The 13,816-nt window shown below is 39.4% G+C and overlaps 1 protein-coding gene across 1 annotated transcript in view; it reads left to right on the top strand.

The window, feature by feature from the left end:
- The window catches only part of LOC136677988 (contactin-associated protein-like 5), a 105,201-nt gene that overhangs the window by 53,619 nt on the left and 37,766 nt on the right, over window positions 1-13,816 (top strand). The window contains exons 8-11 of the mRNA XM_066655726.1: window positions 470-782; window positions 1,545-1,688; window positions 5,401-5,575; window positions 12,246-12,352. Of these exons, the coding sequence (XP_066511823.1) occupies window positions 470-782; window positions 1,545-1,688; window positions 5,401-5,575; window positions 12,246-12,352 (739 nt within the window). The remainder of the gene's footprint in view (window positions 1-469; window positions 783-1,544; window positions 1,689-5,400; window positions 5,576-12,245; window positions 12,353-13,816) is intronic.

The raw sequence follows: 13,816 nt of genomic DNA, 5'->3' as shown, positions 1-13,816 counted from the left end.
TTATCGCTGAGATAGTACTGTACATGAGTTTCAAGAGTAACTTTAAGAAGTACTTAGTGAGTTACACATAGGTCAAATATTTCTTTAAAAAATCTAAAGAGTAAAGTGACTGGAACATGTTACTTTACTATTCCCTGGTTGTTGATCTTTCAAAAGTTGAGATGTGTTCAGATTCTGTTGAGGGCAAGAGCTTATTGGATCCATGAGAACTTTGCCTGTTTTGATTTCTTTATCCTGTTTGATTTCAGGACATATCTGTAAAAGTCAATCACACACTACAACTGTAGGGGAAGCATAGGAGCAAAAAATTCCAAGTCTTACTTAGTGTTCCTAGGTGCATGATAATGTTTATATGTATATCCTTTGTGTGATTAATGCTATGTATAATCTCTGTACATAGTCCCACATCCACCACCTCTGTTTCAGGTCTTCTGGGGGCATCACTTTCTACTGTGATTTTTTATTTCAGGGCAATGTGACTTTCTCCTGTTCAGAGATGGCACCAGTAACAGTGACTTTTCTGAGCTCCAGCAGCAGCTTTCTACAACTTCCAGCCACCCTAGTAGTCCCCAAGGACTCCATGAACACTGAGGCTCCCATGGCTAAGGAGGAGGAAGACAGTGAGTGGTCGGCAGAGTTCCAGTTTCGGACGTGGAACAGAGACGGTTTGTTGCTATGGAGCAACCTCCAGGGGGCAGAGCGTCTAACGCTACTCCTTGCAGACGGAAAACTCTGTCTGACACACTTACGGTCGACACTTCAAAGTGCTGAGATAACCGTCGGTATGAAACAGCATTAATAACATTATCATATCACCTCCTTATTTCTGCACTCACTGTGCATTCCCTCAGCTCTACTAGTCATACCGGAGCAGGTTGTAGTTCTCTGATTACAGACTGTAGTCTATGTGTTGCTCTGCATGCTTTTTAGTTTGCTCTGCCCACCACAGAGCAGGTGTGATTTGGGTGGTGAATCCTGCTCAGCACTGTAATGACACTGGCATGGTGGTGGGTGTTAGTGTCTATTGTGATGGTACGAGTGGATCAGACACAGTAGTACTGCTGGAGTGCTCATGTGGGCGGCATCCTGTGTCCTCTGATAAAGGAAAAGGTGATGATCAACACAAACTGTTCAGTGACAGATGAGCTACTGTCTCTGACTTTACATCTACAAGGTGGACCAACAAAGTAGGTGTGTCCAACAGAGTGGACAATGATTGGACACAAGGTTTAATAACAGCACTGCTGTGTCTGATCCTCTCATGCCAGCACAATGCACCAACACCATGTCAGTGTCACTGCAACGCTGAGAACAATCTTCCACCTAAATCATACCTGCACTGTGGGGGTCCTGTGCATGTCCTGACCATTGAATAACTGGGTGAACAGCATATGCAGAGCAACAGGTGGCCTGCAGTCTGTCAATGTAGAACTAACTACATAGTGCTCCTGTATGGTCAGTGGAGCTGTTCAAATGAACAGTGATGAACAGAACTTAATGTACTGTGCAGTTTGCATACTAATGCTAAAATGTCCTCTTGCTAGGTCAGGATCTAAGTGATGGTCAATGGCACTCTGTGTCTGTCAGCCTGAAGGACCTCCAGGTGTCTGTTGCTGTGGACAATGAGCCAGCGTCCAGCTTGCTCCTCGGAAACCATGCTAAACCTGCAGGGACTGTGCTATTTGGAGGTAATGATGCTAATTGTTGTGCTAAAATGTTTTATTACAGTCTCTATTGCTTTTAATAAAGTGTGAAGCACAGTTCTATATAGTGAATAGCCCTATTTCACCAATGACTAATGAGAAGATGTGTCCAAACTTTTGACTGGTACTGTATATACAATCACTACAATGGACTAAGCAACATTTGTTATTTGTAAATGAGCTGTGGCTCTGACTCAATTCTTGAGTCTCAGGATAATAAATCTACTAAAATAATTCAAGTCACTGAGCTAAGTCTTGAATTTCTGTGGATTATGACTTTGGTCTCTGATGTATGTGTGTCATCCAAGTTTTGTGTCTTGAATTTCTGAAATATGAGCCTAAGTTGAGTCTCTGAAGTGAAAGTCAGGTGTTCAGTCTCTGAGAGTTGGCTACAAGTCGAGTCTTGATGCTCTTGTGTTCCTCATGAATGCGCGTCCACAATCCCACTCAAACAATCCCAGAGTTTATCGTAAAAAAGTAGTGTTCAACCCATGTAGACTAGTGGATAGAGAATACCTATAATCCACTGAGTTATGTCTGAAATAATTCACTATGAATTCAGTTCCCAATAATTGTGTAAAGTAATTTAGGGAATAGTGGATAGGGAGCCATTTCTGACACAGCACAGGTCAGTTTTATAAAGTGTGAATTTGAGTCAAGTCTTTCATCTCTGAAGTTTCATTTCAAGTCAGGTTTTGAGCCTCTGATGTTCAAGTTTTGAATCTGAAATCTCTGAAGTTTGAAGCATCCATCATGACTCTCAATTTCTCTGGGATTTAAGACTAAGTCTAGTCATGAGTCTCTTAGGGACATGTCCAAGCCAAACTCGAATTATACTCTAGTGTTTGGTGAGTTTGTGCCAAAATAAGACACCACTCATTTCTCACTAACTTCCTACAATACTGAGTGTATAACACTTCCCAGCTGGCCACTGATATCAGTAGATGGTGATATATATTTGAATATAGACTGTGATATTAAGTGACCACAATTTAACATCTAGCCAGCATTTGAAGATGATGTCAAGAAAATGCTGGGTTTTCATTAAACTGGCAAAGGCTTCCTACTACAATTTACACAATGTTGGAGTTGAATGTCAGCAGAGTGTCAACCTGATTTTTGCTTCAAACCAGAGTGCAATATGTACTTCAAAGTAGGTTGTCAACAGAATATCCAACTGTAGTTCAATGTCTGTCCAATAATGGCGCTTTATGTCAATGTTGGGTTTTGATGTCAACGGGTGATGTTCATTCTTATCTAAATAAACATGCAAGTAAAAACAATGGATGATATTAAGGTCAGCAAAAATGATTGAGAAAATATCTATATATTGTATGATATGCCCAGTCCAGTCTTTGACAATGTCCATTGCTGCTTGATGTCCACACAACAATGCATTTTTTGACCTGGAGGTTTGGAGGTTTTCAAATTGAATTCAGTGCCCATATAGTGCTGGAGCAAGATGCCAAGCCAATGTTGGGTTTTGACATCAAACCTATTTTCATTTTTAACTAAAACACATCTAAACACATCTGTTCAATGTTAGAGTTCAATGTCTTTTTGAAAATAACTTGACATTTTGTGTCTGCAGGGTTACTACTGCACTTCTGAATGTAATTTTGGTGGTAGGGCAGTTCAGTGTCATAACCTCGTCACTGCCTCGTGATAAACATTGAGCTAGACTTTCAGAAGTGTGTGTGCTAAGATTTTGTGTCTGTTGCTTAATCAGTGGAAGAGCAGATGGTGTTCTACAGTGTCATGAGTTTGCAGTTTGCAGCCTTCACTTATGTGACTGATGGTGCAGTCATTTCCGCGATAAATATAGCCACAGTGCTTTGCTGCCCTATCATTTCTGACCCAAAGCTTTGCTGCCCTATCATTTCTGACCCTAAGCTTTGCTGTCTTTTCATTTTCTTTCATCCCAAAGGTTTGCTGTCCAGTCGGTTTGGACATCACCGTCGCTTTTAAGCCTTCAGGAGGACTGCTTTCTGTTGTTTTGTTAGATTACTAAAGGATAGCTGGGAATTTTTCTTCATTTATTTCACAATTACCACAGCTCTACACAATTGACAGCTTTTCTTTGGTTGTTTGGTGACACTATATGTTATAATGAGGTAGTTTCACCATTATAGGGTGCACCCATTCCTGACAGAGTGTGTATAATCCCCACAGAAAAATCAAAATATACAATGAGACATTTTGGAGCAGCTATACATGAAAGTAATAGTAAGTAACAATTCCCAGATCTAATCAATGGCTAAAGAAGTAATGTCCCCAGCATCTGTCAGAACCTCAAAATATCCAACATGTTTTTGAATGCCATTAAATCTTCATAGAAATGTTCCAGCATTAAGTGAAGGACATATGGAAACTTGGCTTCTTAAACAGGCCTATTTGTATTTATTGGTTTTGTGATGTCACTAATGAACTAGGCATGTACATAGATCACAGTGTTTGTTATGTACAGTGCATAAAGTTTGTTTCATCCACAGTAGTTTTACTCCGCCTATCCATGTGTTGCAGGTGACGTCAGTGTGTATAATAGCTGTCTTATTGGGAACCTACTCATTACTCAAACAAACAACTCCATACAATACAAACATCCAACAATTGTGATGTTTACATTGTTTTATTGTTTTTATTGTTTTAGTCCCCGTTTCAACATTAAAATGAAAGAAATATAAATAATTATGGATCCCTCATGCATTTATCCATCACAGCTCTGTTGGTCTGTGTCAGTCAGTAGAGGAGCCCGGGGGCTCGAGTGTCCCAAATAGCACCATACTCCTTATACAGTTCACATTTCATGTAATAAAAAATAATGGACCCAGAAAGCAATTAGACATTAATTCAATGTATGTATCAATTTTGTTAGTATAAATTCGCTACATGATGGCAGAAACCCTTATTTTTGATCTACACTGCGGCCTAAAAATGGTGTGGAGAGACATTTGGGGTTTGGCCTCGGCTTCACTGTGTGGAAGTGTGTGAAAGCATCACATTAACAGTAACCGTAGTTATGTATAACAATAACAACTTTATTAAACTTTAAGCGAAATCAGTGAAATAGTTAGGCAGTCACAATAAAATATTATCCTCCAGGAATATGTTCCTTTCCCAATGCAGGGGCAGTGGGATCAGATTATTTACCCTATAAACAGGGGAAAAGAATGAGACAAAAGAATATGCAGCATGTGTCTGTAGACTCACACTCTAAAACATGAGTGAAACAGCATGAATCCTGAAGCGTATCTGTGTATAATTAAATCACACAGAGTCAGTCACAAGAGAAATTCACTGGAGTCTAACAGTTTTTCATTAGATCCTATGATGAAAATGCTAATATGGCTAACTGTGGATAATTTTTTTTACTACTTATATAACACAATGCAACCCTCCCTCCTCCCACCCACATCTAAATCTATCTGTCTTTTCTATGAGTTTACATTAGTGCTGCATTCTGAAGCCAGGAAATTGGTCCCCAATACGGTACCCAGAACAACATCCACAAGTGCAGCACATGGATTCACATTAATATAAAACAAGTCAGCCAATCAGAACAGAGCTCATTTGCACAAAACAACATATATAAAGACACTGTAACATAAACAGCCTGGGGCAAGTGTGCTTTAAGAAAACAAGACAAAATATAGACCAATATCTCTAAACGGTTTTTGTCCTCTGTGTTTTGTCTCAGGATGCTCAACAGCAGCGGCAGCCAATCAGGGCTGTCGAAACCCAACACAGGCCTATCAGGGCTGCATGAGCTCCATCATCATCAACAGCCAGCCAATTGACTTGTACCATGTGCAGCAAGGACTTGTGGGTAACTACAGCGAGCTCCAGATTGACATCTGCGGCATCCGGGACAGGTAGCGTCACTTTGATATGCTAATTAGGTAGTTCCTTTGACATGCTAATTAGACAGGGGATTTCAATTAGGAGGATTATATTCTAAATGAGTGATGAAGGCTAAACAAAGTGTCAGAACAGCACAGTGTCCCGGGAAAAGAAAGGTGGGAATTGGGAGATGGATTCCGCTCTGTTTTACTTTCCCTCCAAGCTTTGACACATGGAAATTCTCCCCCATTTTTCACTAAGCACCTTTTTACAGATGATAAACAAGGCCCTAAACGCCTAAACTTTATTCCACTGGAGTGTTTTCTGAGACAGAGGAGTGTTTTCTGAATGATGGCTGTAACCTTTCCCTCTTTCTGCAGGGTGATTGAAAGAGGAAAGTAGAATTAGTGATAATTAGCGAGAGGGAGAGCAGCAATTAGAGCCATTGTTCAGAGAAATAGCACCTACGCAAGTGGCACTTAACGAGTGTGTGTTTGTGTGTGTGTGTGTGTGTGTGTGTGTGTGTGTGTGTGTGTTTGTACAAGGCATACATCACATTGTGGGGACCAATACCTCTTTTGGGTATGGTCCCCACAGTCTAAATCAGTGCAGTAAAAGATTAGCTTAATTCAGGCTTAGGGTTAGATGTAGCACTGGGCTAAAAGCTAGTGTTGAGGCTAGAGTTAGTGTTAGGATAAGGATTTAGGTTGGAATTAGGGTTAGAATTGATATTATTGTTAAGATTAGAGTGTAGGTTTTAGGGTTAGAGTGTTGGGGTAAATATATGCAAAGACAGTCAAGGTTTAGCGGGTTATGAAGCCCCCAGCTTTGGGTTTTTTAGTCATAGAACTGTGTTCTCTGGAGTAATGTAAGTCCATCTAAATAATTATCCAACATCTGTAAAGCTTCTGAATGCCATCAGATCGTCACAGAATAGTTCCAGCATCCAATGAAGGATTTATGGATAGTTGGCCTCTTAAAGTAGCCAGTTTGTATTGATTGGTTTTGTGATGTCGCAGTAACATGTGCACTGATCTGTCTATTTTATCTAGAGTAGTACTGGGGTTAGTGTTAGACTTAGATCTGGTGCAAGGGTTAGGGTTAGCATTGGGGTAAGTCCTTTTGGGTAAAATGAATGTACATCTCCACAAAATGAATTGACATCAATGTAAAGATTGCAATGTGCATGAATGTTTATCTTTGGGATACACAGAGCTGAGCAGATTTGAACAGAATGATTCACTTTGGTAAAATTATTGTTGAATTTCTGAATTGAAGATATAAAGCAAGTATAAATAACGACCAGAATATGAGTTATGGAACTATTTTATGTTTTCTTTGCATTTCCACCAATGCAAAGAGAGAGAGAGCAGGAGAGAGATGGAGACTGCATTTCTTCTCTCACTCTGATCTCTGGCTGGTGCTTAGTCTGTTCTTCACTCAGCTAATGCTCCTCTTTGGCATCAGTGGCTGTGTGGTAAATAGCTGCTGGTTTGGGCCGTGATTAGTCCCTGAATCACACAGGCTTTTATAGAAAGAGAAAGAGAGAAAATATAGATGGAGTGTGTGTTTGTACAAGATGAATATTATAATATACAACAGCATAACCTTAACCCTCACCCACACCCTTAACCCAAGCCTTACACTCACCCACCTATAGCACTTTTCCAGTGCACGGTACCTACTCAACTGTACTCTACTTAGCTCTATTCACTTCCAACTAAATGTAGTCAGTAAATCACAAATGACTGTTTCAAATGGTAACAGTGGGCTTTGAAAACACAACAGCAGCAGCTGTAATGTTAAGCTTTATTTACTCCTTGTGTATTTGCATGTTGCTTATGTGTTTTGGAGCTTAACACAACTCCATAAATGAGCTCAGATGGATCACTAGATTTTTTCCTTCCTTGTTGCACTATCGATCTCTTGCTGGATTGTTTTGTCAGCCGCCAATCCTAAAATGCCACAGCTTAAATTTACAAGCTGCTGTTGTGTGTCGGATAAAAACGAATGTGATCAGTACTGTGACATGGAGATGTTAAAACGATTGCTAAATTGTGCTGGATGTCTGTCTTTCATTACATACAGTAATGTTTCTCTCTGGCCAATCAGCACAATGCAAGGTTTACACATCACTGATTAGTTCCTACTTAGCTTGCTTGGAACCATGAGTGAGCCTGTACTAAACAATCTCCCCGGTTCCAAGTACTAAATTTGCTTAATATAAAAGTAACACACCTAAACCCAACCCAAACCCTAAACCTAACTTTAAACTAATCATTAGTGTGAAGTTTATGGTGAGGATAGAGCTTAGGATTAGGGTTAGGTTAGTGGTACTGATTAAAATAAAGGTATATCTCCGCAAAGTGAATGGAAATGTAAGTCATGTCCCCAGAATACATGTAAACAAAATTGTGTGTTTAGCTTACAGAATGTGGGGAAGCTGTTATTTATTTTTTTTATGTTTTTTATTATTATTATTTTAGGATGTGTACATAGAGCTGAAGGTCAACTGTGACTTCTTAGAACAGTGTTTAAAATTCCACCTCCACTGACCACATGGATGGACTAGAGAATTCTGAGAGAGAGAGGACTCTGAGAGAGAGAGAGAGAGAGAGAATGAATGTGACATAAATGTGTCACAAACCCTGAATCTTAAACCAATCACATGACCCGACTCTAAGTCTAACAGCTTCTACGTTTCTGGGAAGTGTTGACATTAGGTATCGAAACATTGCTGGAAGGATTTGATGGAATTCAGCCCTAAATCATTAGTGATGATTGGACAATTAGTACTGGATCTTAAATTATCCCAAAGGTATTGAATTGTACTCTTTATACCCCACTAACCATCACACAGCATTGGGTTTGGTGACCTTAGGCTCCAAAGTGTCCTTTTGCTTGCACAGCTGATGAAGAAACTTTCATCCTCAGCATCCAGTTTCACAAGGAACTGTGTGTGTGTGTATGTGTGTGTGTGTGTGTGTGTGTGTGTGTGTGTGTGTGTGTGTGTGTATACATAAATATATAAATATATATATAGCTGATATAATAAATTGATGTTTGGATCGTGTGTGGAACTCTAGACACTCTGATCCTGCTTAGATTATCGTCTTCATGGAAATGTTAGCCACCAACATCAAAGGCCCATTGATTTAAGGTGGACTTCCTCTGGTGTGTACATTATTGATGAAGAGCTAGCGTAGCATAGCCTGGCCTAGCCCAGCGTCCCCCATCCTGCCCACCAGGTGGGCTGCGGCTTTGTGGGCTCAATCGATTCCAGGTTGGCAAACAGCCAGAGGACGGGGACAGACACACACAAACACGCACGCTTTTTTCTCTCTTTTTTTTCTTTTTTTGAATTGTGGAGACTTAACTGAGTCTTCTATTGAAGGCGACATTCATGATTAAAAAAAAAAAAAAAAAGAACGGTGAGGATGTTTCCTCGCCATTTGCTGCTCTCCAGACTGTTTGTGTGCTTCAAACTAGTCTAATGTCTTTACAAAGCCCCAGTGTTAATAAATAAAAAAAAAACAAAATCCAGTTTCAGTCCGGTATACTAGGATTGATCTCTCTATATTCACTGCAGAGAAAAGACATCTGAAGTTGTTTAGACAATAGAGAGATCGCCAAGTGTTAAAAGCAAGAACCAAGATGAGGATATTGCTGTATTCCTCCTCCATAAGTGGATAACATTGACTTATTTTTGCTGTTTCAGATTACTTAAGGTGGCGTAACAAGTTACTGTCTCCATATATGCTAACTGATTGAAAGTAATCAGTGTGAACATGCTACAAAACTAAACAATTCGAGTTACAAATAAGTTTCTGTGGTAATTCCAACAATGAATAAAAACCTACAGAAAAGTTCAACTTCAGCCGCATAAATAACAGTCGCTTTTATCCTCAAACCGATCATTCCACCTTAAAAGCGTTTTCCCACAGTTGTAGGTGTTCCTTTTAATTTTAAATAGATATTACTGGCCTACATCCTAGCCCTTTTTACCTTAACACAACACTATGTAAAATTGTATGTAATATGTAATACAAGCAAGTATTGGTTTATATATATTATTAATAAATTCTTGCTGTATACCCCCCTCCCCCCTAACACACACACACACACACACACACACATTCCCCAGGAGTCAGCTCATTTAAAGATTCCACTGTCTTAAAACGATAGCTCAGCAATAAATCATATTTACGCCAGACCATAATCCAACATCCAAGGCATACTTTCGTCTAAAGCTCCTTTACCCTTGGATTTGGACCAAGGCTCTGTAGCATGTGCTGAAAAAACAAATCAGATCTAGAGAGGCTCCACTTACAAGTCTTATCTGCTGCTAACATCTTGGTGGCTGATACCGCAGGACCTTCAGTGGTTATCTATGCACTGATGGGCCAGAACTGTTTCACAGCAGAGAGGGGGCTACCCAATATTAGGCAGTAGGGCTGTGCCATATCATATTTTTCATGATAAGATCAATTGTATTTTTTTAAACAATACAAAAAAAAACATGCTTTATGGTGATAATACCGATAATTTATTATCATATGTTCATTAAGTGGGACATTTAGACAAAGGAGCAAGTATGGTGTGTGTGGAAAGACAAAAATAGGCAATGTGTGCTTTAACCGAAGCAAACAGAGTACAGAGTTAACCCTTTTTCCACCAACGGAATCAGATAAGTTAGTTCCCAAGTGGAACAATGATGCCCTCTGTGGGTGTGTCCAGATAAAGACACCCCAGAAAGAACTCAGAGCCTCAAATAAAGCATTATCCCACAGTGGCATGCAGGAAAATGCTATGTTCTCTGTGTTCGGCGTGACTTGAGGCGCTTTGGTTCATTTCCTCTGGTGTTCTCACTATTCACAAGTTATCATTTACACTCGTGTATCAGAACCCGCTGTTAAGGGTGGATAAATCATGACTGTCCATTTATCTCTGGCTCCGGTGATGAATTCATCCACAGCGACACATGGAACCGAGCAACCCTGCAATGCACCCCACTGATGTCGCATCCTTGGTTCCTAGCAAAAAAGGAGGAAATGCCAGCCGGTTCATTGGAGAGCACCAAGGTTCCAATGACCTTGAATGGAACCAGTTATTTTGGTGGAAAAGGGCTTTGTATAACCATTTACGTTTACTGTATATATGCATGCACTAAATATTCTGCACTTTAGTTCTGAGGTAAATTTATTTGTTATATTATTTATTGTATACAAAATCTGAATCTTGTTACATTACTGTTGTTTACAAAACAACCAAATGTTTGCAGGTTTTTTCCACTGAATATTTTTAACATTTATATTTATACTAAAATAAAACTTTAACATTTATTTTGTTGCAACTATATGTTCTTAAAATTAATGAAACACTTTCCAGTGTCCTGTCATATCACCAAGAATATGAATATCGTAAAAATACAGTGAAATGTCATGATATTATTTTAGAGCAATATTTCCTACCCCAATTGGGCAGGTGGTTTTAATATTGTGTGTGGTGTGATTTGTGTATATTGCTGGTGGAGCTGTAACAGTCTGTGCAACTGGCAATGAGGACATTGGGGAGAAGGATTGTATACGATGTAGAACTCTACCCATTCACACTCATGTTTGTGTGCAAAGGCGAGTGCTCTCCATGGTGCTGACTCCGAATAGTCAACACATGTATTTCCAGTCGAAGCATCCATGAAGTACATATTACTAAAATTACATCATTAGGAAAATGTGAAAACACTATATGGCCAAATGTTTTTGGACACCTGTTCATCCATCATAACATTTATAAGCTTTCATTATAGAACGGTGTAAAATAAAACAACACAATATAAGTCCTGGAGATGGAAATCTACAATTATAAAAAAATAAGGTAAATTTATGTTCCCTAAGTAAAGGTACTGAATATGAGGGTGCCATCACAGTGACAGCAAAAGGTAGCACAACAGTGACAGTTTTTCTGACAGTGTAGCCTAAGCTTTGTCCTCACATTGTGCATAGTGGTGTGTGGGTTGATGTGCAGGTTCTCTAGAGCTTCCTGTTATATGTGTTTTTCAAGAATGTGTACTCACGGGATTGGCTTCTGCTATAATTTATTTTCCAGTCTGTTATTTACAGAGGAACTTGCTGAAAATGAAAACAGTGGATTATGGCTTTAAAAGAAACAATAACTGCTTCATGTTCTGACATGTGTCTCTCCATTGACACCCTTCCAGAGTTAGCACAGCCAGCGCTGCTCCTCACAGTGATTAGTGTTTAATGACCTGCAGGAATCTAGCATTAAATCAGCCACAACATGGCACCATGAATGTAACTGGATTTGTGAGACTGATGTGATCTGGTAATCACATCTGACTCACTGCTCTGGAGCTGCGTGATGGGTTCTGACTTCTTGCAGCATAAGCACATTTACTTCATTTAGTTAGCTCTGCCACTTTAGTTACATGATTGGGTTAGATATGCACTGCCTGGCCACTTTATTGGAAATACTTGCCTTGAGACTGGAAGCACCTGGTCTGTGTTTCTAATAAAATGGTCCTTGAGTGGAAGTAGAAGCGGGTTGTTTCTAATAAAGTGGCCAGTGTGAGGAAGTAGAAGTGGTGTTTTTAATGATGTTTCTGTGCTGTTCTGTCCCTGACAGTGTTTTTTTTTTGTTTGTTTTTTTTTTTTTTTTTTTTTTTCCTGAATCTGTCGTCTGCAGGTGTTCTCCCAATTACTGTGAACATGATGGTGAATGCTCTCAAACTTGGAACAGTTTCCATTGCGACTGCTCTGGAACTGGATACACTGGAGCAACCTGCCATAACTGTGAGTAAATAACACACAAACAACTTCAGAAATGTTTTTCCTACACATCTGGAGAACCTGTAATCCAGTGTCTCACTGCTAGCATTGTGCTGAAACAGTCATGCAGTCTTACTTTGTGACTTCTGCTATGACACAAACTGCTGGGTGCTTTACATATATACTGTGTCTAAATATTTATAGACCCCTGTTATAATGAGTCAATTCAACATTAAGGTGCTGTATAGTCTCTATAGAAACATGTGAAACATAATGGGACACTGGGTAAGCAACACACAAGACTAAAATCACCAAAAACTGTGTCACAAGTTCATTAAAAAATCTCCAATCCTTGTGTACTGATGCAGTGCATTTGTGTAATGTAAACTAATAAAATTTTAAAACTGGCCACTTTATTAGAAACGCACCCTCTTCTTCCACTTACTGGACACTTTATTAGAAACACCTTGGTCCTGTCTACCTCCACTCATTGGCCAATGGAAATGAGGTGTTTCTGATAAAGTGGCCAGGGTCTGTATGAATTCACAACATCCAGAATTGCGATTTTGTGCTACAACCCAAATTCCAATGAAGGATGTTGTGTAAAACAGAAATAAAAACAGAATGCGATGATTTGCAAATCCTTTTGAATACACCACAAAGACAAGATATTTAATGCTAAAATGACTAAACTTTCTTGTTTTTTTTTTGTTTGTTTTTTTTTTTTTGCAAATATTCATTCATTTTGAATTTGATGCCTGCAACATGTTCCAAAATAGTTGGGACGGGGCAACAAAAGACTGGGAAAGTTAAGAAACACCTGTTTGGAACATTCTACAGGTGAACAGGTTAATTGGAGACAGGTGAGTGTCATGATTGGGTATAAAGAGAACATCCCCAAAGGGCTCAGTTGTTCACAAGCAGGGATGGGGCAAGGTTCACTACTTTGTAAACAACTGCATGAGCAAATCGTCCAACAATTTAAGAACAGTGTTTCTCAACGTACAATTGCAAGGAATTTAGGTATTTCATCATCTACAGACCATAATACCATCAAAAGTTTCCGAGAATCTGGAGAAATCTCTGCAACTAAGAGGCAAGGCTGAAAACCAACATTGAATGCCCATGACCTTGTGGCAGCACTGCATTAAAAACCAACATCATCCTGTAACAGATATTAGGAACACTTCAGAAAACCATTGTTAGTGAATACAGTTTGTTGCTTCATCTACAAGTGCAAATTAAAGAATGTGGGTACTAGACTGACCTGCCTGCAGTTCAGACCTGTCTTCCATTGAAAATGTGGGGCGCATTATGAAGCGCAAAATACGACAACAGAGACCCCTGACTGTTGAGCAACTGAAGTTGAACATCAAGCAAGAATGGGAAATAAATCCATCTACAAAACTTCAACAATTAGTGTCCTCAGTTCCCAAATGCTTACTAAGTGTTGTTAAAAGAAAAGGTGATGTAACACAGTGGTAAACA

This window comes from Hoplias malabaricus, chromosome Y (assembly GCF_029633855.1).
Source record: "Hoplias malabaricus isolate fHopMal1 chromosome Y, fHopMal1.hap1, whole genome shotgun sequence".
NCBI classification, from domain to species: Eukaryota; Metazoa; Chordata; class Actinopteri; order Characiformes; family Erythrinidae; genus Hoplias; species Hoplias malabaricus.
Note: the sequence above shows the minus strand (reverse complement) of the source record. Positions and strands in the feature narration are given on the sequence as shown.